This window comes from Saccopteryx leptura, chromosome 5 (genome assembly GCF_036850995.1).
Source record: "Saccopteryx leptura isolate mSacLep1 chromosome 5, mSacLep1_pri_phased_curated, whole genome shotgun sequence".
NCBI classification, from domain to species: domain Eukaryota; kingdom Metazoa; phylum Chordata; class Mammalia; order Chiroptera; family Emballonuridae; genus Saccopteryx; species Saccopteryx leptura.
The window spans coordinates 10,740,779-10,767,329 of record NC_089507.1 but is presented as its reverse complement, the minus strand read 5'-3'; the positions used below and the strand labels follow the sequence as shown (position 1 = coordinate 10,767,329).

General features: G+C 51.1%; 1 protein-coding gene and 1 non-coding gene across 2 annotated transcripts; both read right to left on the bottom strand.

The window, feature by feature from the left end:
* Window positions 1–1,285: 1,285 nt before the first annotated feature.
* Window positions 1,286–26,130, bottom strand: LAP3 (leucine aminopeptidase 3). The gene is made up of 13 exons (XM_066385328.1): window positions 25,974–26,130; window positions 23,549–23,664; window positions 22,227–22,281; window positions 21,654–21,759; window positions 19,459–19,618; window positions 17,807–17,971; window positions 14,204–14,362; window positions 11,551–11,675; window positions 9,719–9,807; window positions 8,588–8,690; window positions 3,988–4,067; window positions 2,122–2,231; window positions 1,286–1,825 (listed from the first exon to the last, which is right to left on the bottom strand). Exons 1-13 carry the CDS (start codon window positions 26,076–26,078, stop codon window positions 1,636–1,638), a joined length of 1,563 nt encoding a protein of 520 aa, XP_066241425.1. The 5' UTR covers window positions 26,079–26,130; the 3' UTR covers window positions 1,286–1,635.
* TRNAS-AGA (transfer RNA serine (anticodon AGA)) lies at window positions 21,199–21,274 on the bottom strand. Its single transcript has one exon. It is a non-coding gene; the product is annotated as a tRNA-Ser (tRNA).
* Window positions 26,131–26,551: the final 421 nt, after the last annotated feature.

Genomic DNA, 26,551 nt, shown 5'->3' with positions numbered 1-26,551 from the left:
GGGACTTCAGTGAACGCTCCTTAACATGTGTTAGTGGTGGTTGCACCTTTGTGCTGCTCCCTTTCCTCATTTTCTTGTAGTCTTCAGCCCCGAGCTACCTGGGACTGAGGGAGCCCGAGGTCATGGTGGTGACACACATTTTGCAGACCGTGGGGCGGCTTGGGTTTTGGGTTCCCTGCTTCAGCCACCTCTGAACCCTGTTCTGCAGCACTGCTGTTCCGACTTGCGGCTCTCCACAGGCATGCCATGTCCTCCCTGAAACGGACTCAAATACCACCTGTCTCAGGCCGTGGCTCTGAGGGCAGCCAGAGGCCCATGAAGTCCTGGCAGCCAGATGCTTGGGCATCAACCAGGTTAGGGAAGCACGTGAGCCAAGGGCTCTGCCACGCCTTCTGGATCTCACTCCAGGAACACAGAAGTTCTACTGTTCTTTTCTTTATGAAAGGCCTGGATAGGAAGCCTTCCATCATCCACCCCTACTTGGCCTTTTGAGTCACCCAGAAGGAATGATTTGTTTCCCTTCCCAAGCTGGTCGTTCCACCTTTTCTGGACACGGGCACCCAGAGGACCCTGTTGACTCCCTCTTCCTGCCTGGTTCTAGTTCTACAGGACTACGTGCTGCCGTTGCCGGTCCCTCGCTGTAAACCAGCGTAGACACAGAGAGGATCTTCTTACATGTCAAGTTTTTAAAATATTAAGAGTAACTCCACACAGGGCTTTCCTGTCAGACTTTTCAAGTCTTAAAAAAAAAAAAAGGCACACATCCTATTCTTAGGTGATTTGATTCACCCCACGCAGAAATAACAGAGAGGAAAAACTGTCTTCCAAATCTGCACACATGGAATGTTGACTGGTTGTAGTCCCAGGTGGTAAGCAAACAGTTTACAGATTGACAGTCCGTTACAGTCTTGTTTGTTATTTCAGTATTTCAGGGAACTTCCACATCCACTCGAGTCTCGGATATGAAAGCAAGCACTGCAGTGTACCGAGAACACCAGCTCTGGAGGCAGACAGCGGGGGTTGAGTCTCCGTGTCTCCACTTCCCAGCTTGGTGACGCTGCTGGCATGTCAGAACCTCCCTGCGCCTCGCTTTCCTCCTCCGTTACATGGGATAATGTACCCACGTCACAAACTGAGAAGCTCATCACCTGAGGGCCCCAAAATGATTATTAAGAGAATACCTATACCTGTGTGCCTCCACTTGCTTAGCTCACATAATGCCAAGAGACGTACGTTCCATTGGCTTCACAGCAATACATAAAGGATAACAGAGCCACACCAGGGACCACAGAAACCTGGGTTTATTATTTCTGACAACTGCACAGTAACTTTCAGTTTTTTCATGTTCCTGGCATCACAAATCTGAAATACAATTTTGCTACTCGATTAAAAACATATACTCTGAAAAGTGATTAGGTGGTTTTTAAAAAATCCAGTCACATATAGGATATCTTTAAAATCTTTGCCAAGCAAGATACTAACTTTATATTTTTTAATCTCTGCATAGAAATGAAAAAAAAGTCAAGGTATACAAATTTTATTTTGTTCTACATTTTTAATACCATCCTTTATTTCCTTTAAAAGGAAGCTCTACTGCCCGTTTGAGACAGAGGAAGGACTTGTGGAGCCTCTGAACTAAGCGCTGTCTTGACTGAAGCGAAGCAAGAACTCGATCAGGGTCCTCGTGGGCCTCCCGGTCATGCCTTTCCGCAGGTACGCGACCTCGTCCTTGTTGGTCATGACGCCAGCGATGTCCAAGTGCGCCCACTTCGGGTGGGACACGAACTCTTTCAGGAACGCCGCAGCTGTGCACGCTCCTCCAGACCTGGCCAGACAGACAGACACCACTGCTGTACCCCAATAAATGTGCACGGGACGTTCTTTAATCCATTCTTGCTAAGTAGGGTCTATGACCAGAACGCGAGAATTAAGCTTACGAGGCCTATTAAGAAGTTAACGCAGCTTTAGCAGCGAAGAATAAATGCAGATTCCCCGTTTCCCAAGATAATGGATTCCTATATTATCCATCTCTTTCTTTTTGTGAATGGGGTTAAAACTGAAAATGGTCATTCTAGCAACCAATGACTGCAAAAATGCACTTCCGTAGCTCATTTTACATACCTGTATTTTCCAATGTTGTTAACATCAGCGAGCTGGCAGTCTACAACCTGTCTCGTGTAATGTTCAAAGAGAGGCATCCTCCAGACACGGTCCCCCGTTTCCACACTGGCCTGAAGAGGAAACAGGGCAAGAGTGGGAAGACTGGGCGACGGAAGGTGTGGGGTAAATTCACGCAGTGACTGGGAAGAGTTCAGTGCAGGAAGGAGGGCCGTCTGACCCACTACTCTAAAGCACAAGCTAATCCCGCAGTGACTGGGAAGTGTTCAGTGCAGGAAGGAGGGCCGTCTGACCCACTACTCTAAAGCACAAACTAATCCCACAGTGACTGGGAAGAGTTCAGTGCAGGAAGGAGGGCCGTCTGACCCACTACTCTAAAGCACAAGCTAATCCCACAGTGACTGGGAAGAGTTCAGTGCAGGAAGGAGGGCCGTCTGACCCACTACTCTAAAGCACAAGCTAATCCCACAGTGACTGGGAAGAGTTCAGTGCAGGAAGGAGGGCCGTCTGACCCACTACTCTAAAGCACAAGCTAATCCCACAGTGACTGGGAAGAGTTCAGTGCAGGAAGGAGGGCCGTCTGACCCACTACTCTAAAGCACAAGCTAATCACGCAGTGACTGGGAAGAGTTCAGTGCAGGAAGGAGAGCCGTCTGACCCACTACTCTAAAGCACAAGCTAATCACGCAGTGACTGGGAAGAGTTCAGTGCAGGAAGGAGAGCCGTCTGACCCACTACTCTAAAGCACAAGCTAATCACACAGTGACTGGAAGTGTTCAGTGCAGGAAGGAGGGCCGTCTGACCCACTACTCTAAAGCACAAGCTAATCACGCAGTGACTGGGAAGAGTTCAGTGCAGGAAGGAGAGCCGTCTGACCCACTACTCTAAAGCACAAGCTACACAGCAGGTTCCAGATCATTTCTTATTTACGAAAACATTTACTTAAGAATTACAAAACAAACCAAGCATATTGTAAAGCAATCCCACAAGTTTATAGGACATTTGCTAAACTCATCACACTAATATTAAGGGTCTCAGTTTAAATGATGAAGCTGGGCCCTGGCAGGATAGCTCAGCTGGTCTGAGTGTCGTTCTGATCCGCAGAGGTTGCCATTTAGATCCCCAGTCGGGGCACACACAGAAACAGATAGGTGCTCCTGTCTCTGTCTCTCTCCCAGCCTCTCTCTAAAATCCATAAATTAAAAATAAAAAATAAAGTATTAAGCTGGTATCCTGTGTTATGTACAAACTGGAACAGTGAGCTGTCACCTTGGTTTGCTGAAGGAACACAGACATGCCTAGACTGTACCACTGACGCCCAGATTCTAAGACAAGGTGGCCTCATTCATTCAGGTCATCATTTCCTTTTTAATTTAGTGGTTTTAGAGAGAGGAAGAGTGAGGAAATGAAAAACCATCCATTTAGTTGTTTCACTTAAAGTCAGGAAGCAGCAGGAGGAGCTGAGTGGCTATCAGATGAATCAAGGTTGAAGGTGGCCTCCAGGAAAACAGACTTTAATTGTCGTAAACTGCCGCCGGTATTTAAATAATGCTTACGCACACATCACTTTGATTTTTTTCAAAGAGACTTAAAAACAAAAACCCAACAGTGTTGTGGCTGCTAAGGCAGAGAGCCTGGGTGCACGGAGGCTAGAGCAGAGGTCCAGGCCAGCCTGGAGGGAGACAGCTGAGCTGGTGTCCCGGTGTGTGTGTGGGGGGAACCCCAGAGCACACGGAATCCAGTATGCGGAGTTTTCAATTCAAAGGCAAATCTACAGCATCAGATCACATTGACACAGGGGTTGAGGAACTGTACCGTGTAAGGCTAGACTAATCCTCTCCACAATCCAGGCCCCTCTATCAGTCCTACCTCAAAGAGTCTGTTCCACAGCCAGGATGAGTTGGTGAAGACCCCAGTGGCCCCGGACCCCAGAGCGATATCCATGGCACCTGTAAGGCACGCACTTCGGTCAGTGTTCGGTCGCGTCATGCACGATGGCTTTCTCTGCTACTCACACCAAAACGTTAGCCTTTAGCCCTACTTAAATGCTTTCCCCATTTCAAAAACAGATAAGCTTAGGAAATCCTCAGTGTACACATCCAAGCTAGAATTCACCTTCAATTATTAGGGCAAAAGCAAAATGAAAATAATATTAAATATCACCAATCATCATCCCAGGGATAATAACCATCACGTATTTTTAAATATTTCCTTTTAGATTTTTCCTAAACTTAAAAAAACAAATTAAGACTATATTGCATATGTCTAAGTATGCGTTCTTCCCTTTATGCTGTGAACACTTCTTACAAACACGTTTGAAAGCAGTTTTAATGATTTTAAAAGTCCATTGGGTAGAAATATCAACTTACTTACTATTGGATATTTTAAGTATTTTTCAAAATTTTGAATCACATCTCAGTAAGTATCTATCTGGCTATAGGAGTTTGAGGCCTTCCTTCAGTCCTCTGCACACCGCCCCCCGGTCCCCCCACAGCTCCCAGTATCTCTGCACACCGCCGCCAGGTCCCCCCACGGCCCCCCAGTCCTCTGCACACCGCCGCCAGGTCCCCCCACGGCCCCTAGTCCTCTGCACACCGCCGCCCGGTCCCCCCACGGCCCCCCAGTCCTCTGCACACCGCCGCCCGGCCCCCCCATGGCCCCCCAGTCCTCTGCACACCGCCGCCCGGCCCCCCCACGGCCCCCAGTCCTCTGCACATGCCACTGGGTCCCCTCAGGGCGCAGACAGGACCTTACTGTCTCCATGCTTAACACATCAGCAGCTTCCTGCTGCACTGGTTCCGGACAAAACCCCACAACACGCCAAGGCCAGCCGGGGTCTGGTGCCCACCCGCATGTCAGCCTTACTGGTCCGTGCCACCACCACCCTGGCCACACTGTGCTCAGCCCCGTGCCACTCTCCGCTGCTCCCCCCTGCCCCACACGACTGGGCCCTTGGCTGCTGGGAGCTCTTCCTTCCCTCCCAGGGCCACCGCCCCCCCCCAGTTCCCATGCTTCTCAGACGGGGTGCCTGGTCCCCCCCCCGGCCCCCCAAAGCCGCGGCTGCACAGGCTCTCACTCCTTCACTGCTTCTAATGCCTGTCCTGCAACCTCAGACCCGCCAGTGAGAGGGCCGCTGGCCGCCACTCTCCACTAGTCGCCCCGACTGACCCACCTCTGCCACCCAGCCGCCAGCAGGGAGGACGTGCTGTCACCCACGCAGGCCACACACTGTGACGGGCAGGCTGCTCCCGGCCTGTAGTCTGTCTACAGCTGGGGTGGGACACACATCAAGCTGTATGTACATACTCAGTCATGCCTTACTTTTGAAGTGAGTGGTTTTTTCCATACTTATTTGTTCTCAAAACATTCCTATCAGCCTTCAAAGTCTTGCATCAGTGTTTAAATTCCTCAGAGAAGAGATGAACACTAACTTCACAGAAGACCGTGACATGTTTTCTTGAAGGACCAGACAACGGTAGCCATAAGCACTGGGGCCCTGGCTCTGGAGGTGACTGCAGTGCAGACTTCAGAAAGCCCGCCCACGAGGAGGGGCTGCCACAGCCCTTCTGTGGGGCGGGAGCCGAGGCCTTGTCCACAGTGACCTGCTGCTAAGAGGAGGGCACGTTCTAAAGTCAGGTTGTCTCTCTCCAAAGACCATGTACTTCCTTGGGCTGTGAGCTCCGGGCTGGGAACTGCTCGTCCCACCCCCCTGAGCCCAGCCCACACACAGACGGGGCTCAGTAGGTATGTGTGGCTGTGAGCTCAGGGCTGGGAACTGCTCGTCCCCTCCCTCCCCCTGAGCCCAGCCCACACTCAGACGGGGCTCAGTAGGTATGTGTGGCTGTGAGCTCAGGGCTGGGAACTGCTCGTCCCCCCCCCCCCCCCCCGAGCCCAGCCCACACTCAGACGGGGCTCAGTAGGTATGTGTGGCTGTGAGCTCAGGGCTGGGAACTGCTCGTCCCCCCCTTGAGCCCAGCCCACACTCAGACGGGGCTCAGTAGGTATGTGTGGCTGTGAGCTCAGGGCTGGGAACTGCTCGTCCCCTCCCTCCCCCTGAGCCCAGCCCACACTCAGACGGGGCTCAGTAGGTATGTGTGGCTGTGAGCTCAGGGCTGGGAACTGCTCGTCCCCCCCCCTCCCCCTGAGCCCAGCCCACACTCAGACGGGGCTCAGTAGGTATGTGTGGCTGTGAGCTCCGGGCTGGGAACTGCTCGTCCCCCCCCTCCCCCTGAGCCCAGCCCACACTCAGACGGGGCTCAGTAGGTATGTGTGGCTGTGAGCTCCGGGCTGGGAACTGCTCGTCCCCCCCCTGAGCCCAGCCCACACTCAGACGGGGCTCAGTAGGTATGTGTGGCTGTGAGCTCAGGGCTGGGAACTGCTCGTCCCCCCCCTCCCCCTGAGCCCAGCCCACACTCAGACGGGGCTCAGTAGGTATGTGTGGCTGTGAGCTCCGGGCTGGGAACTGCTCGTCCCCCCCCTGAGCCCAGCCCACACTCAGACGGGGCTCAGTAGGTATGTGTGGCTGTGAGCTCAGGGCTGGGAACTGCTCGTCCCCCCCCCTCCCCCTGAGCCCAGCCCACACTCAGACGGGGCTCAGTAGGTATGTGTGGCTGTGAGCTCCGGGCTGGGAACTGCTCGTCCCCCCCCTGAGCCCAGCCCACACTCAGACGGGGCTCAGTAGGTATGTGTGGCTGTGAGCTCCGGGCTGGGAACTGCTCGTCCCCCCCCTGAGCCCAGCCCACACTCAGACGGGGCTCAGTAGGTATGTGTGGCTGTGAGCTCAGGGCTGGGAACTGCTCGTCCCCCCCTTGAGCCCAGCCCACACTCAGACGGGGCTCAGTAGGTATGTGTGGCTGTGAGCTCAGGGCTGGGAACTGCTCGTCCCCCCCTTGAGCCCAGCCCACACTCAGACGGGGCTCAGTAGGTATGTGTGGCACTGACGGGAACTTCCTACAGCCAGGCAATGGCAGGGAGACTGACACTCACCTATCAGGCTGCCCTTAGTCACCTGTGGCCAATTTTCTTTTTTTATTTTATTTTAGTGAGAGGAGAGGAGGCAGAGAGAAAGAGCCCTGCATGTGCCCGACCGGGATCCACTCGGCAAGCCCACTAGGGGGCGATGCTCTGCCCATCTGGGGCGTTGCTGAGCAACTGAGCAATTTTTTTTCCAGCACCTGAGGCGGGGGTCATGGAGCCATCCTCAGCCCCCGAGTCCAACTAACTAGAACCAACTGAACCATGGCTGCAGGAGGGGGAGGAAGAGAGAGAGAAGAAAGAGGGAAGGGTAGAGAAGCAGATGGTCTTTCTCCTGTGTGCCCTGACCGGGAATCGAACCCAGGATATCCACACGCCCAGCTGTCGCTCTACCACTGGGCCAACCAGCCAGGATCTGGGGCCAACTTTCAAACCTTCTCAAACCCTTAGGCTGGGAAAGGGCATGGGGCCTCTGAGTCCTCACTTACAAGAAGGTGTACTACCCACCCCATCACCGCCCTGGACACATGCCCACACCTCCATCATTCAGCTGGACGTGTCTGCTAACTGAACAGGGAAACAAAGGACCATGAAAACACAATGATGTAATGTCAGCTCAGAAGAGGACCCAGCGGATGCCCCTGTGGACTGCTGCCTGGCCCACACGATGGTAGAGGAAAAGGTCTGCTAGGGTCAAGGCTCCACAGCCGGGAAGAATTAAGAACAAAGGAGAGAACATGATCTGAGTTGTACTCTTAGCAGAGGAGACAGAGTGAACCCCCAGGAAGAAACCTGTGGGTGAAAGATTCCGAACACGAACTTGGGGTCCAGCGCCGAGTGGTGGGGCCGGCCTTCTTCCACCCCGTGGGGCCTGCACCCGTGTGCCGTATTAGAGGGAATGGCCCGAACGCCCCCAGTTCACAACTCTGAAAACAGACTTGCCGCCAGGTTCTGCCGCTCACGGGTCCAATCCCTGCTTGAGGCCGCAGACTGCTAAGGGGCACAGCTGGGAGCCCTCCTGGGCTGGCCCTCAAGCCGACATGCTTTCTGTTACATGGCCCTGGCTCTGTTAAATGGGACCTTGCCACTCCTCCACCAAAATGTTTTTATTTCCGTTCAATGTCAACTGGGCATCAGATACATCGCAATTAATTAAAAAAAATGATTTTGGGATCACTCAACTTTTCAGATCTGTATCAAATGGCCATCATAACAAAACACCTCCGTACTGTTTTTAGATGTCATTCTGGACAGGCTGATCTACCCCACTTGTTATTTCTTGTTTAAAAGCTACAGCCTGGTCTGCCTCCCAACAACAAACCCAACCTTCCAGGCAGTTTATAACTGCAGACCAGTTCCTCTGGTGAAAGATCTCTGAATGCCAGGGGAGCGAGCCAAACCTCAGCAGGACGCCGAGGGACAATGTGCGCCTTTCTAGGCCAACGAATGAGACTTTCCTCCAACAAAGGCAGGAAAAGCACGCCGCGCGTCTGACCTGTTAGGGTGGCGGCGTCAATGATGACCTTCGGGTTAAAGGTGTGTGCGTAGCAGAGTGCGTCGGCCAGGATGAGTCTGCCCTCGGCATCGGTGTTATCCACCTGCAGGGGAGGGGGGAGAAGAGAGGCCGCCAGCACAGGTGATGAGTATCAGAACCAGACACTCACATCAATGACCAACTCAAAAGTGAGAAAAAGCTGCTGTGATGTTTGCCACTCAGCATCAAAAACATGCTTGTATTTCAATTAGAAAAGGAATATAATTAATTCAAAGAGCTGATAACTTTGGAAGCTAAACTCAAAAGAAAGTATCTCGTCCATTTTACCGACAAGTTTCTAACAGGGGAAAAGTTTCTAGATTTCTGAAAACTAGTCAGCAGAAGAGTCTAAGGCAGTCTCAGCGAGGCCGTAGCCTGGACCTCCAAGCTCAAGAACGCTGCGCTTCAGCACCTTTCTGTACGTGATGTTCTCCCTTTCAGAACACAGCTGACTGCTGTGGGCAGTGTGCGCATACTCACGCCCTCGGCCAGTCACAGACAGGACTCAGGACCGCTTTCTGCCTGGACGCCTCCACGGGGAGTTCACGGCACAGGTGCACTCAGAGAGCAGCTGACTGCTGTGGGCAGTGTGTGCATGCTCATGCCCTCGGCCACAGTCATAGACAGGACTCAGGACCGCTTTCCGCCTGGACGCCTCCACGGGGAGTTCATCACGGCACAGGTGCACTCAGAAAGCAGCTGACTGCTGTGGGCAGTGTGTGCACGCTCACGCCCTCGGCCACAGTCATAGACAGGACTCAGGACCGCTTTCTGCCTGGACGCCTCCACGGGGAGTTCACGGCACAGGTGCACTCAGAAAGCGGCCTGCTCCCTTGCCACGCTCTGCAGGCCTGGCTGCAAAGTCGTGGTGATTTGTGTACAGTATACAGAACGTAGGACAAATAAGGTAGGAAACATATTCTTAAAATTCACATAAAGAAATACTTTGACTTCACATGAAACTCCCTGAAAATAAAGCCACCGCCCTCGCCAGCAGAACCTGGACCCGCACCCATGCACGGTGTGTTTGCGGGCCACAGGGGTCCTTTGGGAATGCCACAGTGGGAGGGCCTGTGCCTCCCAGGTACACACCTGTATGGTCTTCCCATTCTTGGCTCTGACGACATCCCCAGGCTTATTGGCCTTACCGCTGGGCATATTTTCACAAAGTGGCGCCAAACCTGTTGGAAAAAAATAACAAAGGACCATGGAATGTGCTGGGTCCAAATGTGCCGCCCACAGGAGATGCCACTGGTGGGTCACCAGGAGCGTGCCAAAGACGTGACCTTAACCCCGTGACCGAAGTTAGCATCACCATGGACCCAACTGACGTTCTATGCATCAGCGACAGAAGTGCACATCACCTGACCTAATTCCTCCATGCAGAAACCACCAAGTAAATCCAAATCCCAGACACCACGACAGGCTGGGACCCCTCCACACTGCCATGTCGTGAGAGGGGAAAAGGGCAGGAGCAGGGTTCCATGTCAAAGGAAACTAAAGAGACGTGGCAACCGCGTGCAACGTGGGACCCTTCATTGGTTCCTAGATTTTAAAAACTAAACAATGAGCCTGACCAGGTGGTGGCACAGTGAATAGAGCGTCGGACTGGGATGTGAAGGACCCAGGTTCGAGACCCCGAGGTCGCTGGATCGAGCAAGGGGTTACTCGGTCTGCTGAAGGCCCGCGGTCAAGGCACATGTGAGAAAGCAATCAATGAACAACTAAGGTGTCACAAAGAAAAACTGATGATTGATGCTTCTCATCTCTCTCTGTTCCTGTCTGTCTGTCCCCGTTTATCCCTCTGACTCTCTGTCTCTGTAAAAAAAAAACAAAAAATGCCTGACCAGGTGGTAGCGCAGTGGATAGAGCGTCGGACTGGGATGCAGAGGACCCAGGTTCGAGACCCCAAGGTCACCAGCTTGAGCATGGGCTCATCCGGTTTGAGCAAAGCTTACCAACCTGGACCCAAGGTCGCTGGCTTGAGCAAGGGGTTACTCGGTCTGCTGTAGCCCCACGGTCAAGGCACATATGAGAAAGCAGTCCATGAACAACTAAGGTGTTGCAACATGCAACGAAAAATTAATAATTGATGCTTCTCATCTCTCCGTTCCTGTCTGTCTGTCCCTGTCTATCCCTCTCTCTGACTCTCTCTGTCTCTTTAAAAAAAAAAAAAAGAAAAACTAAACAATGAACACTTTTTAGGCAGCTGGGAAGTTTGAATTAGGTCACCATGTCTTTGGAAATGATGGTATTGTCATTACACAGAATATGCTTTTCTTAAGAGACACATGCTAAAGTAATCAGGGGTAGCATATGATGTCTGCCATTTACGAGTCACCAAAAAAATAAAACAGACTCGGATATTAAATAGGGTTGGGAGATATCAGGCAGACCTGGATTCCAATTCTCACTTCCTGGGCTATGGATGTGACTGACACACTGGGAAGTCACTGACCAGTGTCCCCGCCTCCTCAGCCCGTCCGCTGAAACCTGGCAGACGCCCAGCATTGTGTCTGGCCCCCGTACCGCACACAGACCTGCTGTGCACAGAGCACCTCTCAGTTTCTAGCATTTTCTGTGTGACTAGGAGACAATCACTAGATGACCCAGGAATGTCCTTCCCCCCTGACATCTGGGCCTTTTTCACTAGAGGAAACCACAGAGTCAACTTTGCATGCCCCTGACTGCTAACCACTTGTTGCAGAAGTAAAACAAATCAGTTCTGGTTACAGCCCAAATTGCAAAACACAATTAGGTCAAGGAGTTCAGACAGGAAGAGATTCCCCAGCTAGACAGCTTCCCCTTGATGAAAAGCTGTTGCAAAACCACTTCTCGATCTGTTCAGATGAGAGGAAACATGTGGCTCGTCTCGGTCTCCCGTCTCACTGGCCCCGGCGCTCCCGCGACACCGGCCCACTCACCGACGATGTTGATGGGCAGGCTGAGCTTGGCGGCGGACACGATGGCTGAGCATATGGTGGCGGCCCCGCCCATGTCAGCCCTCATGAGGTCCATATTCGCAGAAGGTTTGATGGAGATGCCACCGCTACAGGGAAAAGGACAACACGCACTGTTAGCATAACGAGTCCACTGTCTTAGAGAAGAAAATACGAGCTGAGGGTTACCTACCACGTAAAAGCACTATCTATCTACCTGGCAAAGGAAATTCAAATTTCTAAACTGAGAACCTGAATGATTTCAATATTTTAAGAGATGATATTGCAGTCTTTGTTAAAATAGAGGGGGTATCTTGGCTCATTTTGTTTCTATTTGAATGACATTTAAGCAGCGCCCCTGGAAACACTACCATGTCGTGTACCCAGTGGTGCTCGAGTCCCAGCTCCGCACTGGTTCATTAACTCCTGACCCCACACGGACCTGTCTCTCCGGCACACTTGCTGTCGACTTTCTACAGTAAGGTCACGAACCACGAAGGAAGTCAACAAGCTCACAGAAGACTGGGAGGACCCTGCCCCACAGAAGGATGGGAGGAACACTTCCCTCCCACACTGCCAGGGGCCCTGGGTCCTGCTGACGGCAAAATATACTGCTCACAAAAATTAGGGGATATTTCAAAACTGAATATAACCAGAACCAGGCAGCAGCACAAGGAAGGTGCTGACCCAAAGCCTCGGAGACGTGAGAGCTGACAAGGGCCTCAGTGAGCAAGAGACCCAAACTACTTCCCGAACAGGCTTCTACAGCTAACTAGTGACTGTGCTTCCAGATGGAGGCCCAGAAAACACTCTCTCCGCCTGCCTGGCCTGGAGGCGGGGCTTCCACTTGCCCTGGGGACCTAGAGGCGGGGCTTCCACTTGCCCTGGGGACTCCGGAGGGCTACGCCCTGCCCTCAGGCGGGGCTTCCGCTTGCCCTGGGGACCTGGAGGCGGGGCTTCCATTTGCCCTGGGGACTCTGGAGGGCTACGCCCTGCCCTCAGGCCGGGGCTTCGGCTTGCCCTGGGGACTCTGAGGGCCTGCGCCCTGCCCTCATGCCTTTCTTCAGGCAGGCCTTCATTCTCACTCACCCAGAAGCACTTGACAGGTAGGACGCTGTCAGAGCTAGAATTAAAGGTTACCCACTGACTCCCAATAAGATATAATCAAATGTCAAAATGATCTGGAGATGTTTTCTCTGAATCTATGTACTATAATGAATGTCACCCTGTTAAAATTAATTGTCTAAATAAAATTTATAAAAAAAAAAAAAAGAAAGGAAACACACTGGGTCCAAGAAAGCCAGGACCAGCCCCATGGGGACAAAGGGAGCATGCCGGCTCACCTGGCTGTCCTATCTCCTCCCCACCTCTAGCTCAAGGCCAAATCCACTCGGAGCTCCCCCTCTACCTGCAGGGCTCTCGTTAAAGCGACCAGTCAAGACCAGCAGTTATCTGTGCTGGCTTCTAGATCTCTTCTGAATGCATCCACTTCTCTTCTGCTGCACCCAGCCCAGACTAGGCTACCGCTGCCTGTCACTCAGACGGCTGCCTGTCACTCAGACGTCTGCCACAGCCCTGCACACGCAGGTCTCCCTGTACCAGTCTAACCCCTCATTTCATTACCCGCAGGGCCACCAAATTTTTATAAGAAGAAAAAAATGTCTACTCAATCAAAATCCCAACAGATGTGTATAGAAAATGGAAGCAGATTCTAAACTTGGTATGCAAGTGCAAAGGGCACAGCCAGAGCCATTTTGAAAAAGAAGAGCAAAGCCGGAGGACTCGATTACTAGACTTCAGGACAAAGCAGTCGGTATCAGGACACTTGGTCACGAGGTCCTGGTGGAAGGACTCGGAGTCCAGAGATAAGCAGCAATTATACGGTCAACTGCCTTCACAATGTGCCGACCCCGAGGTAGCTCAATGGGGAAAGGGTCGTCTTTTCAACAGCAGGTGTGAAAACAAACAGATATGCACAGAGAAAGGAAAGAAGGGGAGAGAAGAGTCTCAGCGCATTTCACACTACACACAGAAACTCAAAAAAGGGTCATAGCCTAAGAGCTAAAACCATAAGACTTACAGAAAAAAAGACGGACTCGGGCATAGGCCATGATTTCTTAAACAGAGCAAGAGAAACATGAACTATAGAACTGCAAATGGATAAATTACACTTCATCACAATTTAAAACAGGTCTGTGAAAGATGCCACTTAAGAAAAGGCATGCTACAGGGTGGGAAAACTAAATTCTCAACATGTATATCTGATGAAGGACTTGTATCTAGAATACAATTTTAAAAACGTGTAACTCAGTAAGACAAACATTTCTAAAAAGAGCAAAAGATTTAAACAGAAGCTTCATTAACAATAAACCAGTGGCCAATGAGCACATTTCCTACCTGCAGAAGGCCCACAGTACCTACATCCCAGGGGTAATATCAGGGCTAATATATGTAACATGCCTAACAGAGTCTCTGATACACAGTAAACATTTCATAAATGGCAGCTTAACACACTGAAAGTTAACATATAAGATGACAACAAACACCATGCTTTTGAGGCAAACTCTACACCAAATAATACAAGTACATACACAAGGCATTCGCCAAAATGCAAAGCCCAGAGACAGTGAAGACCCACCTATCAAAGGTGATTCCCTTCCCAACAAACACCAGGGGCGCATCGCTGTCATCGGGGCTGCCTCTGTAGTGAACTTCCAGGAAGACTGGGGGCTCATCGGACCCTTTGGCCACACTTAGGAATGATCCCATTTCCTGTTCCTCAATCCAAGACTTGGGTCTGCAGGGCAGAAAGGGAAAAAATTAAATACATTTTGTTGTCTCTGTTTCAAAATAACTTAGCAAATGCTCATCCATGTATAAAGAAGTGTAACATATACGCTCTTAAAATATGCACACCACTGCTTCAGTTGTTAACACGTCCTATTTGCTCTCATTTTGGGGACAGTCACTTGTTTCTGAGTCCACTTTCTCATCTTTAAAGTTAGGTCGATCGTACCCTCATTGAAAGATTAGCTATAGAATTAGTAAAGGAGTTCATGCTTGGCCCTGGCCAGTAGGCTCAGTGGTAGAGTGTCGGCCCAGCATGGGGTAGTCCCAGGTTCAATTCCTGGTCAGGTCACATAGGAGAGGCGCCCATCTGCTTCTCCACCCTTCCCCCTCTCCTTTCTCTCTCTCTTTCTTCCTCTCTCGCAGCCAGGGCTCCACTGGAGCAAAGTTGGCCCTGGGTGCTGAGGATGGCTCTATGGTCTCTGCCTCAGGCGCTAGAATGGCTCCAGTTGCCACAGAGCAATGCCCCAAATGGGAAGAGCATTGCCCTCTGGTGGGCATGCTAGGTGGATCTCTGTCGGGCACATGTGGGAATGTGTCTCTCTGCCTCCCTGCTTCTCACTTCAGAAAAATACAGAAAAACAAACAAAAAAAACAGTTCATGCTTGGTACATAACACAATGCCAGGTAATAACAAATAGTCAATAAATAATTCTTACTTGAATTTCCACCATAACCTACTCACATATTTTTTAAGTGTTAGTATAAAGATAAGGCTCTGAGACCATAAAGGGTGCTTAAAAGATAGCTAAGGGGGCCAATACTTTACTTTCTGTTATTTCTAAAAATAGACAAAAACAATCAACCCATCAATCAATAAAAAAACCAACAAAAGCTATACCCTTCACTAAGTGAACAAAAATACCTTATTTCCTTGTTGTTATTTTTTTTTAGAATTGCTGAAATCCAGTCTGTTCAGTGTTGTCAAACTGTTTCTCATGGTTTCCACCCCGTTTGAGATGTGATTGAAGTGGGAAAATTACTTACTATGACTTAATAAACACAGGACCCACAGGGGCAGTGTAATGGGAATAGAGGCCAGGTCACTCTTCTGCGGGGCCGGAGGCACAAAGGGCTTCGTGTTGCCTTCTGGCCGCTGTAACTAGGCCGAGAGAAACCCTGCACTCCCACGGGCAGGCCAGCAGCACCGCACCGGGAACGCTGCTCCTATCCATTTGCTGAAACTGTTTGATTTTTCATTTTAGCCCTGGCCACTTAGCTCAGTCAGTTGATGCACGGTCCCGAAATGACAAGGTTGTGGGTTCAATCCCTAGTCAGGGAACAGAAGGGAAGTAACCAATGAATGCACGACTAAGTGAAACAACAAATGAGCGCTTTTTCTGTCTCCCTTTCTCTAAAATCAATCAATAAGTTTTAAAAAATGTTTTATATTTATTGATTTTAGAGAGAGAAGAAGGGAAAGAGAGAGAAACATCAGTTTGTTGTTCTACTTATTTTTATCCATTCACTGGTTGGTTTCTGTATGTGCCCTGACTGGGGATCAAACAGACAACCTTGGTTCATCAGGATAATGCACCAACCAACTTAGCAACCCAGTGATGCCCATTTATTGAAACTATTAAACTAGGATTGCGCTGTGGAGAGATGGCCCCCAAACTTCAGAAGGAAAACAATGTAAAAACGGAAGGTATGACAATAAAAAATCACTTCAAAAGAAGCAAGGCTGAAAAAAAAAAAAGCAGCAAGGCTGTATGTATCATGTGGGTATCCGTAATCATGACCTCGGTCCTCGATGTTCTATTCAAGTCCTGCCCTCTGGACGCACTGTGTGCCTTTGATCAGTGGGTCCGGCACAGCTGTGTTTAATGGGTTCGCCTTGCCCACCGGACCCTCCCTGGCTCTGGCTGACTTCCCTTTGCTCCGCCATCAGCCTTGCAGGTTCCCAGGGTGTCTGCACATGCGCTCCCCACCTGAACCCCCCACCCCCCGTCTCTGTTCACTTCTAAGCAAACCCCGCTCTGCTCAGGCACCACTCGTGCTGGCAAGCCTTTCCAACTCTCCCACAATCCTCCTCCCCTCTCCGCTCCTGCAGCCCCTCTGCATGCCCCCTGCACTGGCCGATTCCTTCCCAGCGGGTCCTCACTTCTGAGGACAAGGATCACTGTCGTCCACCTCTGTGTGCCACACTCCCAGGCGCACAGGAGACGCCGTCACTGATGTGCAACGACACGGCCACAGTGTGCTGACGCAGACTAGCTCTGGGGGCTCCTCCAGAAAAGCACGGAAGTCTTCGCCAGCACACCTCAAGAGACTGAACCTCGCTACAGGTGAAGTATCTAACCATCCAAAACTCTTACTGAGCCCTACGGACTGTTTTCTACAGATTTCACATCTTCTTCAGTCTATCCAGGCCATCACGGTTTTCCTAAAAAACGTGAACTCTAAGCACAATTAAGTACTGAGGAATTCTTTTAAATGGAAGTTCTCTTGAGAAACAACCTTGATAGTGAATTCTTTATGTAAAGCAAATATCTCTCAATTTATTTTTATCATAAATCCCAAACGTTCAGACTTGGTTTGCCTAGAGGGTTATGGGTAGGTTATGGGTGGGTTATGGGTGGGGCACGGGCACGTTATGGGTACCAAGAGTGAGCGAACCCGGAGGAGCAGCCTTTGACCTCCAGCAGTCTCGCTGCTGCTGACACCTCGGCACCGCCTGGGCCCACCTGCCCGGCGCCTACCTAGCTCAGAGAACCCACTGGGCCACCTCAGGCATCCTGTGCTCTACTCCTGTGTCAGAAAGAGAAAACATAGGAGGAATTCACCAAAACAAATCAAATCAAATCAAATGTAAGTTGCTCAAAAGCATATAGAGAGTAACCAATTGATCCAAGAGACAGGAAAACATCTGTCCACATAGAAACCTGCACACTGGTGCTCAGCTCACAGCAGCATTACTCATAGCACCCAAAGGTAGAAACCACCCAATGTGCAGGAACTGGTGGCTGGGGGCGAAGGAATGAGGAGCGACTTCAGCGGACACAGGATTTCCTTCTGAGTAACAAAAATATTCTAAAATTGGCGGTGGTGAAAGTAGCACAATGCTGTGAATATACTAGAATTCACTGAACTGCACAAGTTACATGGATAAACCACACAGTACGTGAAAGACATCTCAATACAGCTATTACCACCCGTACACACACATACACACACTCTGTAGTCTACAGTCACGACAGTCTTCAAGGTCAGGTAAGGAAAGACACGACAGAACCTCAGAGCCCTCATCCCACTTGCATGACCACTAGTGGGTCCTCCCATTCCTCTGGTCTCAAGTTACGATCCCCTGAAGAGTTGAGGGAACTGGACTTCAGACTCCCTCAGGCTCCTCTGGCTGTAACTCTACTGAGTCCCAGACACCATCCCCAGTTACCTGATGTGGACTTCTGTCTTACTGCTGGCACTTTTGAGATTCTTCTCGATCAATTCGGCAAATTTGGTTGGCGTCATCTCGTTGGCAGGAGTCTCCATCAACTGGCGTGCCAGGTTCTGCCCGGAAGCAAAGAGGACGCCTCTCTGCCAGGCTTCCTGGTCGCCGCTGGCGGGGGGAAGCACAGGGACTGTCAGACAACCTTGAGACACTGACCGTGCCGCAGCTTGTAGAAACAAGAGGACGACTGCAGAGACGATGGGCGCCTGGACTCACTGTCTGGGACCTGACCCAGGGTGGCCGATGGCATGGCGCAGAGCTAGAAAACGTGGCCCCGCTGTGAGAGCTGGGAGACCGGGCAGCGTGTCACCTCAGATCCCTCGTCTGTATAAAACCGGGCTGGACTGACGGGTCTCCGAGGCCCTCGATCTACCGCACAAGTTCCTAAGACAGTGGTTCTCAACCTGTGGGTCGTGACCCCGGCAGGGGTCTAACGACCAAAACACAGGGGTCGCCTAAAGGCATCAGGAAATACGTATTTTATTTTAAAATGTATTGTATAATAAGTATGTATTTTCTGATGGCTTTAGGCGACCCCTGTGTTTTGGTCATTCGACCCCCCCCCCCGGGGTCACGACCCACAGGTTGAGAACCGCTGTCCTAAGAGGTTTCCCTGGAGGGGCGATCGTGTCCCCCTTCTCGGCATCAGATGACGCAGCCCCACGCTAACTGTGGAGAGGGCGTCCTGCTCAGCGCTGATGGGGAACTGAAAGCCCCTCCACCTCACTTCCGCCTGGGACAGGGCTCTGGACGCCGGCCCATGGCGGGGCAGTCAGCCTTAACAGAGAAAAGACAGGGACACGTGTTCCGAGCCCAGCACTTCCTGTGCCCGGGAAGAAAGATCGTGAGCGGCACGGAGATGGTAACACAGGAGCGTGTCGTCTGGGCTTCCCTGTACTGCACGCTTGCCAGTGGTGCCTTTCTGTCATCACGTGAACCCTAAGGGTCGGAACCAGGACGCCACTACACAAATGGAAATAAAGCACCAAGAGATTTCGGTCACTTAACTGAGGTCACCAGCCAGTGAGTGGGGAGCCCGGACCCGAAGCAGGCTGACCGGCTGCAGAACCCTCATTCCGAACCGTGACATCAGAGCTGCCAATCAACGGGCTCTGCCACGCCCACCACTGTTCTCAAAGCACCACGTCCTGCAGGGCTCACTCCGTCTGTCCCTGACAGCGGGGACCCTATCTCCCAAACCCAGAACAGAGCTGGAATACAGTGGGTGCTCCACAGATCTGTCCAAAGACCAGTGTTCCCACGACAGCAAGAACCCCGTCCCTGCCCCTGAGCAGCGCCGGCCTTCAGCACAGCGGCCGCGATGGGGTCTGTGGGGCCCGACTGGGCGGAGACCTGCTGGGACCTGGCGTCATGTCCCCTCCCTCCTCGGGGAGCGAGCCTGGAGTGGTCTCCTAGCAACCAGCATGCACGGAGGGCCCAGGGAGTCATGGGGGGACACGGACAGGACGAAAGCCAGGAGCAGGAGGCGGGGACAGGACAGACTCCGCCCCACACTGCAAGGCAGGCGCTCGCACCCAGGGCCCTGCCGTCAGGACCCAGGGGACGTGGCCGGAACCTTGGTTCCGTTCCCTCACCTGCCGTGGAGCTCTGCTGACACGACCGCCTTCTTCTTCTGCTTCAGGCTGTCGTACTCGTAGAGCCCGAGCACGGCCCCTTCTGCAGCCGCCTGGGCGTCTCCGCAGGGGTCCACCTCCACGGATGGGATCTCCAGGTCCTGAATCTGCCTGCACCCCGCTTGAAAAGAACAGAGGAACCAGAAAATTAGAGTCAGTCACTGACAACCCAGATAGCAGAAGGCAGAGAAAACAGCAGGACTGGGGTTTGAATCCCGCTCGGACACGTGATCCTTTGGGGCTTCATTTCTGCGTAGGTAAAATGAAGGTGTCCACACACCTCACAGGTCATGGGAGGACAGAATGATGGATAAAATGACTGCTCTGGCTCCTCACACAGTGACCATGATTATTAACTACGATTACTTCTGTACCACTAGGACAGCAGTTCTCAACCTGTGGGTCGCGACCCTGGCGGGGGTCGAACGACCAAAACACAGGGGTCGCCTAAAGCCATCGGAAATACGTATTTTATTTAAAAATGTATTGTATAATAAGTATGTATTTTCCAATGGCTTTAGGCGACCCCTGTGTTTTGGTCGTTCGACCCCCGCCACGGTCGCGACCCACAGGTTGAGAACCGCTGCACTAGGATTTCCTAATGAAGTGTCCCAATCACCAGAATCTTGCCAGATTAAAGACAAAAAAGTGATGAGATTGAAATTATATCCAAGGAGCTGAGCAAACTCTATTATTAACAACATCTTATTAAGGTCAGGTCAGCAAAAACTCCCAAATAAAGTTATGAAGTAATCACTCACCGTGAACTCTGAAAGTCAGTTTAACAAGCACATCTGACATACACTGGGCCAAAGATCACTCAAGCTAATTCTCCAGTTCAGCAATGTTTCTCAGAGCATCTTCCTGCTGCCCAGCTCGGAGGGGCCTCAGTGGTATCTACCTCAACTCTGAAACCAGCCACGGACAAACGGGACCTCTGGAAACTAGTGATAAACAAGTACCCCACACTTTGTGTCCATGTCCTCTGATCTATGAGTATGTCTCCATGAGGCTGAAAAGTTGGGCAACATCAGGGTTAAATCTCAAAAGGGAAAAAAAATCCACACGCAACTCTCTAGTAAAATAGAGCCTCTAAGGTCAATACTGATAGTACAAATGGTCGTGAATCCTACAAATACAAGCTGAATATAAAATATAAAAATGAAATTCTATAAGCTAACCATTTATTCATTTGTATCTAATATAACACCAAGCATGTTGGGTAAGGGAAATTAGGTACTCAGATGAGTTATTTTTTGGGGAAGGGCAGATGACATTGATCAATAAGAGCACATAGGTTTCAGGTGAACATCTCCAAAGCATTTGAAATTTTTATTTTATTATTATTTTTTTTTAGTGAGAGGAGAGGAGACAGAGAGACAGACTCCCGCCTGCACCCTGACCAGGATCCACCTCTCAAACCCACTAGGGGGCGGTGCTCTGCCCCTTTGGGGCCCTTGCTCTATTGCAACTGGATCTTTTTTTTTTTTTTTTTTTAAGCACCTGAGGCAGAGACCATGGAGCCATCCTCAGCAGCTGAGGCCAACTTGCTTGAGCCAATCAAGCCATGGCTGTGGGAGAGAGAGGGGAAGAGGGAGAGAGTGAGAGAGGGAAGAGGGAGAAAAGGGGTTGAAGGGGAAGGGGGGGGAAGAAGAAAGAGAAGGGGAAGGGGTGGAGAAGCAGATGGTTGTTTCTCCTGTGTGCCCTGACCGGGAATCGAACCCAGGACATCCACACTCTGGGCGGACATTCTACCACTGAGCCAACCAGCCAGGGCCAACATTTGAACTTTTGACTGTGTTGTGTGCCCATTAAAGTCAACTCATTTTCCATCACCATATATTTGCCCACCTTACTCCCTTAAAATTCTATTTATTGAGTTGAGAGAGAGAGAGAGAAACAATGATTTGTTGTTCCACTTATTTATGCATTCATTGGTTGATTCTTGTATGTGCCCTGACTGGGGATCAAACCTTGGCGTATCGGGAGAACACTATAACCACCTGAGCTACCCGGCCAGGGCCAGATGAGTTACTTCTCTGTGAACGTGGTAGGGATGGTGATGGTCAGTGGACCAAAAGAGGGTAGCCAAAGTAATGTTGAAGAGCAGAACCTTAGAAATCTCCATCAGTATTAAACCTCAAAAGCAAAATAACCTGCAACAGCCGCCCTGATGTTTTCTTTGCCTTCATGACAGTTTTCCTGGTCATCCACCGTAGCTGCCTTTTTGCCGAGGCCAACCACCACCACGCTGGGGAAGTCCTGTTCCGGAAACACACAAAACCGGCCACTTTGTATCTTTAAAGCATTCATTTCCAGCAGGGAATGTATCTGAGCTCAACTACCTTAACCTCAGCACATGGCAAAATCAGCGGCAAATGTGGTTGTTCGGTTTTCTGAGCCCTGGATTTTGGTAAAATTTTATAACGTGTGTCTGACAGGTAAAGTGTGAGGATAGCCCTGCAAATAATTCTACTAGGTAAGAGTCCCCAACTCCGGAACTCCGGCAACCGGACAGAGAAGGTCTGCAGATTAAGCAATAGAAGAGAGCCAGTGTGTTCTGACAGCAACAATTCACCTCCCTTTACAATCTTAAATAATACTTATGGCTTACTGCTAGGACAGAACTAAATATACACTCCAATACAAAACTTTCTGCAAGACTATGCAGTCACAGTCCTTGGCACACAGCAGGACTAAGGGTTCGCCACGTCTTGTCTATCTCATACCTCATGCAGACCATAAAAGGTTCGGGTTTTGCCGGCCTTCAGCGGTGGTCCTGATCTGAAACACAAGGAAACAGCTGTTCAAAATATGAGTTTGCTCTGTTCCTTTGAGAGGTGACATATGCATACCATTAGCATTATTAAAATACTCTGCTACTTCTGTGAATTTCCCGTGCTTGTCTTCACTCACCATGCTTCCAGATTAGATTTAATACAAACACATCTGCAAACAAACACGGAAAGCGACGCCACGATGGACAATGCGAGGCTGCAGACGAGAGCTGAGCACCGCTGACGGCTGACAGGATCTTAATGCTGTCTAAGGTCAGATACACGGCACCACACTCAGGGCCTGGCCTGTCTGCAGGGTGTTTGGCGTGCTGGTCATTTATGGGGGCTTCTCTGCAAACAGGATGCCAGCTGATTTCTATATTGGGCATTTTCCAACCAAACCAGGTGGCAATGCAGGATTAGAGCCGAGGACCGGGTGTCCTGGTACTGCTGGGAGCCATCAGTCAGGAAGGCCAGTCTGTACTCCTAACTGTTCAGCTTTTGGATTTCTGAATTAATCAGGGCACATGAGAAAGTCATCCACTGGTGAATGACTGCTAAGTAAGAGGGATGCAAATTCTGTTATGCAGTGATTAGACAATGACTATCATTATTAGACTACCTGTATTAGAGCCAAGAAATGATCTGCAATCCGAATAAGGTGTAGCTGCAGCGGCTTACACTGACACTTCCCTTTCTGCCACACATGGCCTGCAGCTCAGAAGGACGCAGGAGCTCCAGTGTTTCCCCACCTTCTCTGGATCCGGGCTAATCAGAGAGGCCAAAATCTCAGGCCCCACCAAGACTTACTACATTGGAATCCGCATTCTACCTGCACCCCCGGGAGATTCACCTGTACTGTAACAGTGGAGAAGCCCCGGAAACTCAAGATCCGCACTACAGGGAGCAGTGGTGTTCTGAACTCGTCCCGGGTCACAAGGCCGCCCCACGAGAGAGGGGGAATTAAAGGAAGAAATGAATTGAGCCAACAGGGTGGACTGAGGAAATCTGGTACTTTCCAGATCCTTCGGGGTCAGCTGTTCACAGCAAGTCTGCGATGTGGCTGAGATGGCCTGACTTCCCAGAAACGCAGACCCACCCACACTGAAACACAAAGTACCAGGGTGCGTGCCAGAGACCCAAACTTTCACTTTCCCTGGCTGCTAGTGTCCAGCATGCTTCCGACAATTTTTATCTGCTAATAATAAAGCAGGAAAAATCCTGTCTGATTTCCAAGGCATTTTAAAAACTAGAACTTGTAGGTAAATACTTACATGTTCAAAACTTCTCTCAGCTTTCCGGACACCAATTTATCAAAATTCTCTCCTGCGCTTGTGAGCTGCGGCACATCGTTTTCTTTTTCTCTGCTATAGATTCCTAAAACCAGGCCCTGAGAACAAGCAAAAATAATAGTAGTAATATATGTATATATCCATATAATCTGAGTCCCCAAATTCCAGAAGGAGCCAATTAATTCTACCCAAAGCGTGTCCCCATCAAGAACAGAAGAACAAAATGAAAAAGCAGGTGCACGGCAGTCAGCTACACTCACATCTGGACTAAACGTTTCAAAATCCTGCCAAAGCAAGGCTGCAATCACTACCTGTCCCGGATCATCACAGTCCCTTCCCAAGAAAGGTCCTCACGACATAAAGGGCTTCCTTCGCTTTCAAACAAGAGCAGGAAGGTATGTTGTTTAATAAAACAATGCCATCTGTAACCAGATCAGAACATGCCACTCCAAAATATGCCAAACTTGTCCTGTGATTACTCTGGACTGCAGCTGTGAGGAGGGCTCTCCGACCTCTCACTTAAAAGCAGGTCACAAAATTTCCCATGAGACGGGTGCTCTCTTTGTATCAGGAAGAGAACATTCTTATCACCAGAAACTGGGAGTCAACACCATCATGGACCTGTATAAACAAGCCTACTAAAATCACCCTATCTCCCATTAGTTTTCCTAACATATTTCCCAGTCACTGTCACCTTACTGCCCCCAGTCCACGCCCATGCGTCTTGTCATCACCTCACAATTTTTCGTTCTCTGTTTAAAAAAGTGTATCAGTTTTGGGCCCTAAAGGCTTCAGGGTCTTTATTCTCCTTCTGAAGGCTCCCATGTCCACAAAAATATCAAATAAAAACTTGTAGGCTTTTCTCTGTTAATTTTATGTCTGTTTAATTCTCAGGTCCAGCCACAGAACCTAGGAAAGCAGAAGGAAGTTTTTTCTCCCCTACAACTTTCAAATGCAAATTGAGATACTTGGGGATGCTATTCCAGCAAAGCCAATGGCCAGCTCATGGGCTGAAAAAGAGACAAAGTGATACAACTTCTCAGAGGGGCTGGAGCAGAACACTGTGCCCAACACTTAGTGACTTACCCCCCCCCCCCCTTGGGCCTCAAAATAACTGAGATAAGGAAGTAATCCCAGAAATCATACCTGCCTTTCCCCGGCAAATGACTAAATATTTTCTGCCTTATGGCAACTCTGTGATTGGAAAGATTACCTGTAGTCTTCTCACCCGACTGATAAGGAAACTGAAACCCGGTCTGACATACTAGCCGGTGGCCAATCCTGCCGCCTTCATTACAGCCCTTCCTCCTTTCCACAAAAATCACACTGGCACTTAGACCAAACTGTGCCCCTTCCCTCCTTGCCATCCAAGAAAATAGGCTTCCTTGGTGTTGGTAACCTTTCCGGGTTCTCATTTTTCTAAGACTGCTTGCTTATTCCCCAGATTCCATGGGACCAAGAGGGGGGAGCTAAGGGGACAGGACACAGACGACGTTATTTGGGAAGGATGTTACCCGGGTAGGATGTCCTACAGTATTGGAAACAGCATAGACAGGCTTCTGATCCCGCTTCTGATCCCTCTGCCATCTGACACAACTTGAGACCTGGGCTCAAGCCCCATCTAGAACTTTCCTCACGGGGAATCATTTTTTTCCTGGTCCTCAAGCCATGACCCCAATCTTGTGCGCCTTCCATCCACCCACTCCCCTTTCCAGACCCTCCACATCCCAAGGGTGACCTTCTCCGTAATTTCTTGGAGTTCAATTAGGTAAAGAAGGCTTTTCTTCTGGAAGCCACTCTCCTTTTAATTTCGCGAAGAGCTGGGTCTCCAGGACAGGCCCTTGTCCCTGGGGAGGCATTGTTTTTCTGCACAAAGGCTTTCAGACAGTTCGTCGTGTTTTCCTGGCCGCCCACTTGAACGAAGGAGGACGGGAGGCGTAGAGCCCTACTGGCCGACCTGGGACCTGAGATGACACCCCACCTCAGCAAACTAGGGCTCTCTCCCAGCTAAGGTGGGCACAGTACTGGCACCGTCCTTCCCGGCGTTACTGCGAGGACTAAACAAAATGATGAAGTAAAGGCATGACACACCGTGGGAGCCCCGGAAACGGCAGCTACGGCTATTCTCTCGCCCTGAGTTCGGATCCTAGCCCCCTTCCCAGCAAGGAAAGGAAAGAGAGCGCAGCCTCCGCACAGCCGGCTGGAGAATGCCCAGGGTCCTCGGCGGCACCGCACCCCGGCCGATGCCAGGCTGAGCTCTGCAAAGGGAGAGAACTCTTCTCCTGAGCCCACGTTTGCAACCTGGCGCAGACACCGGGGTCACCGCGGCCTCGACGCGCGCCCGCAGTCCCCGTCACCCACGGGCGGCGCTCCCGGGGCGGCCCCGGACCCAGCCACGGCCCCTCACCTTCGTCATGGCGGCGGCGGCGGCGACACGGTGACTCCAGCAGCGTTTCACCTCCAGACGTCGGATGGCGACTCGCCCCGCTACCGGAAGAGGCAGCAAGAACATCTTCTCCGTAGGCCCCCAGCACCGCCCTCACCGAGCACGTGGCGCCCGGAGGGCGGGCGCGCGCCCAGGGGGCGGGGCAGGTACCAGGGGCTGAACCGGCGGGCGGCTGGGGCGGGGCGGGAGGGTCCTAGGGGCGGGGCTTTCAGGTGCGCGCGCGGACGGACGTGCGCGCGAGCAAGTGTGCTGCGCCGTCAGGGCGGGGCGGGTCCCAGGGGGGCGGGGCGAGCGGTCATGCTCCAGAAGACTGGGTGGTGCTGGGATGGACGCGAGGTTGTGAAAGGGCTTCAGGGGCGGGCCATCGTGCGCGTGCACGTGCGGACTGGGGCGAAGACCCGGGCTCTGTACAAGTCCTCTAGAGAGGCGGAGTCTAGGTTATGGCGTAAGCGAGGGGCGGGGCTCCGAGGAGCGCCGGGAAATCGAATACTTACTGTTTTTTAAGATGGGAGCTTTGCAAATAGTGCTCAAAGTTTTAA

Bases quoted from the DNA above. Each gene is read 5' to 3' on its own strand.
- LAP3 (XM_066385328.1), bottom strand. From the start codon at position 26,078: ATGTTCTTGCTGCCTCTTCCGGTAGCGGGGCGAGTCGCCATCCGACGT. The intron at 17,972-19,458 runs GTGAGGGAACGG...TCCCCCCGCCAG, and splicing joins TCAGCAGAGCTCCACGGCAG to CGGCGACCAGGAAGCCTGGC. The intron at 4,068-8,587 runs GTCAGACGCGCG...CGTGCCTTACAG, and splicing joins TGACGCCGCCACCCTAACAG to GTGCCATGGATATCGCTCTG.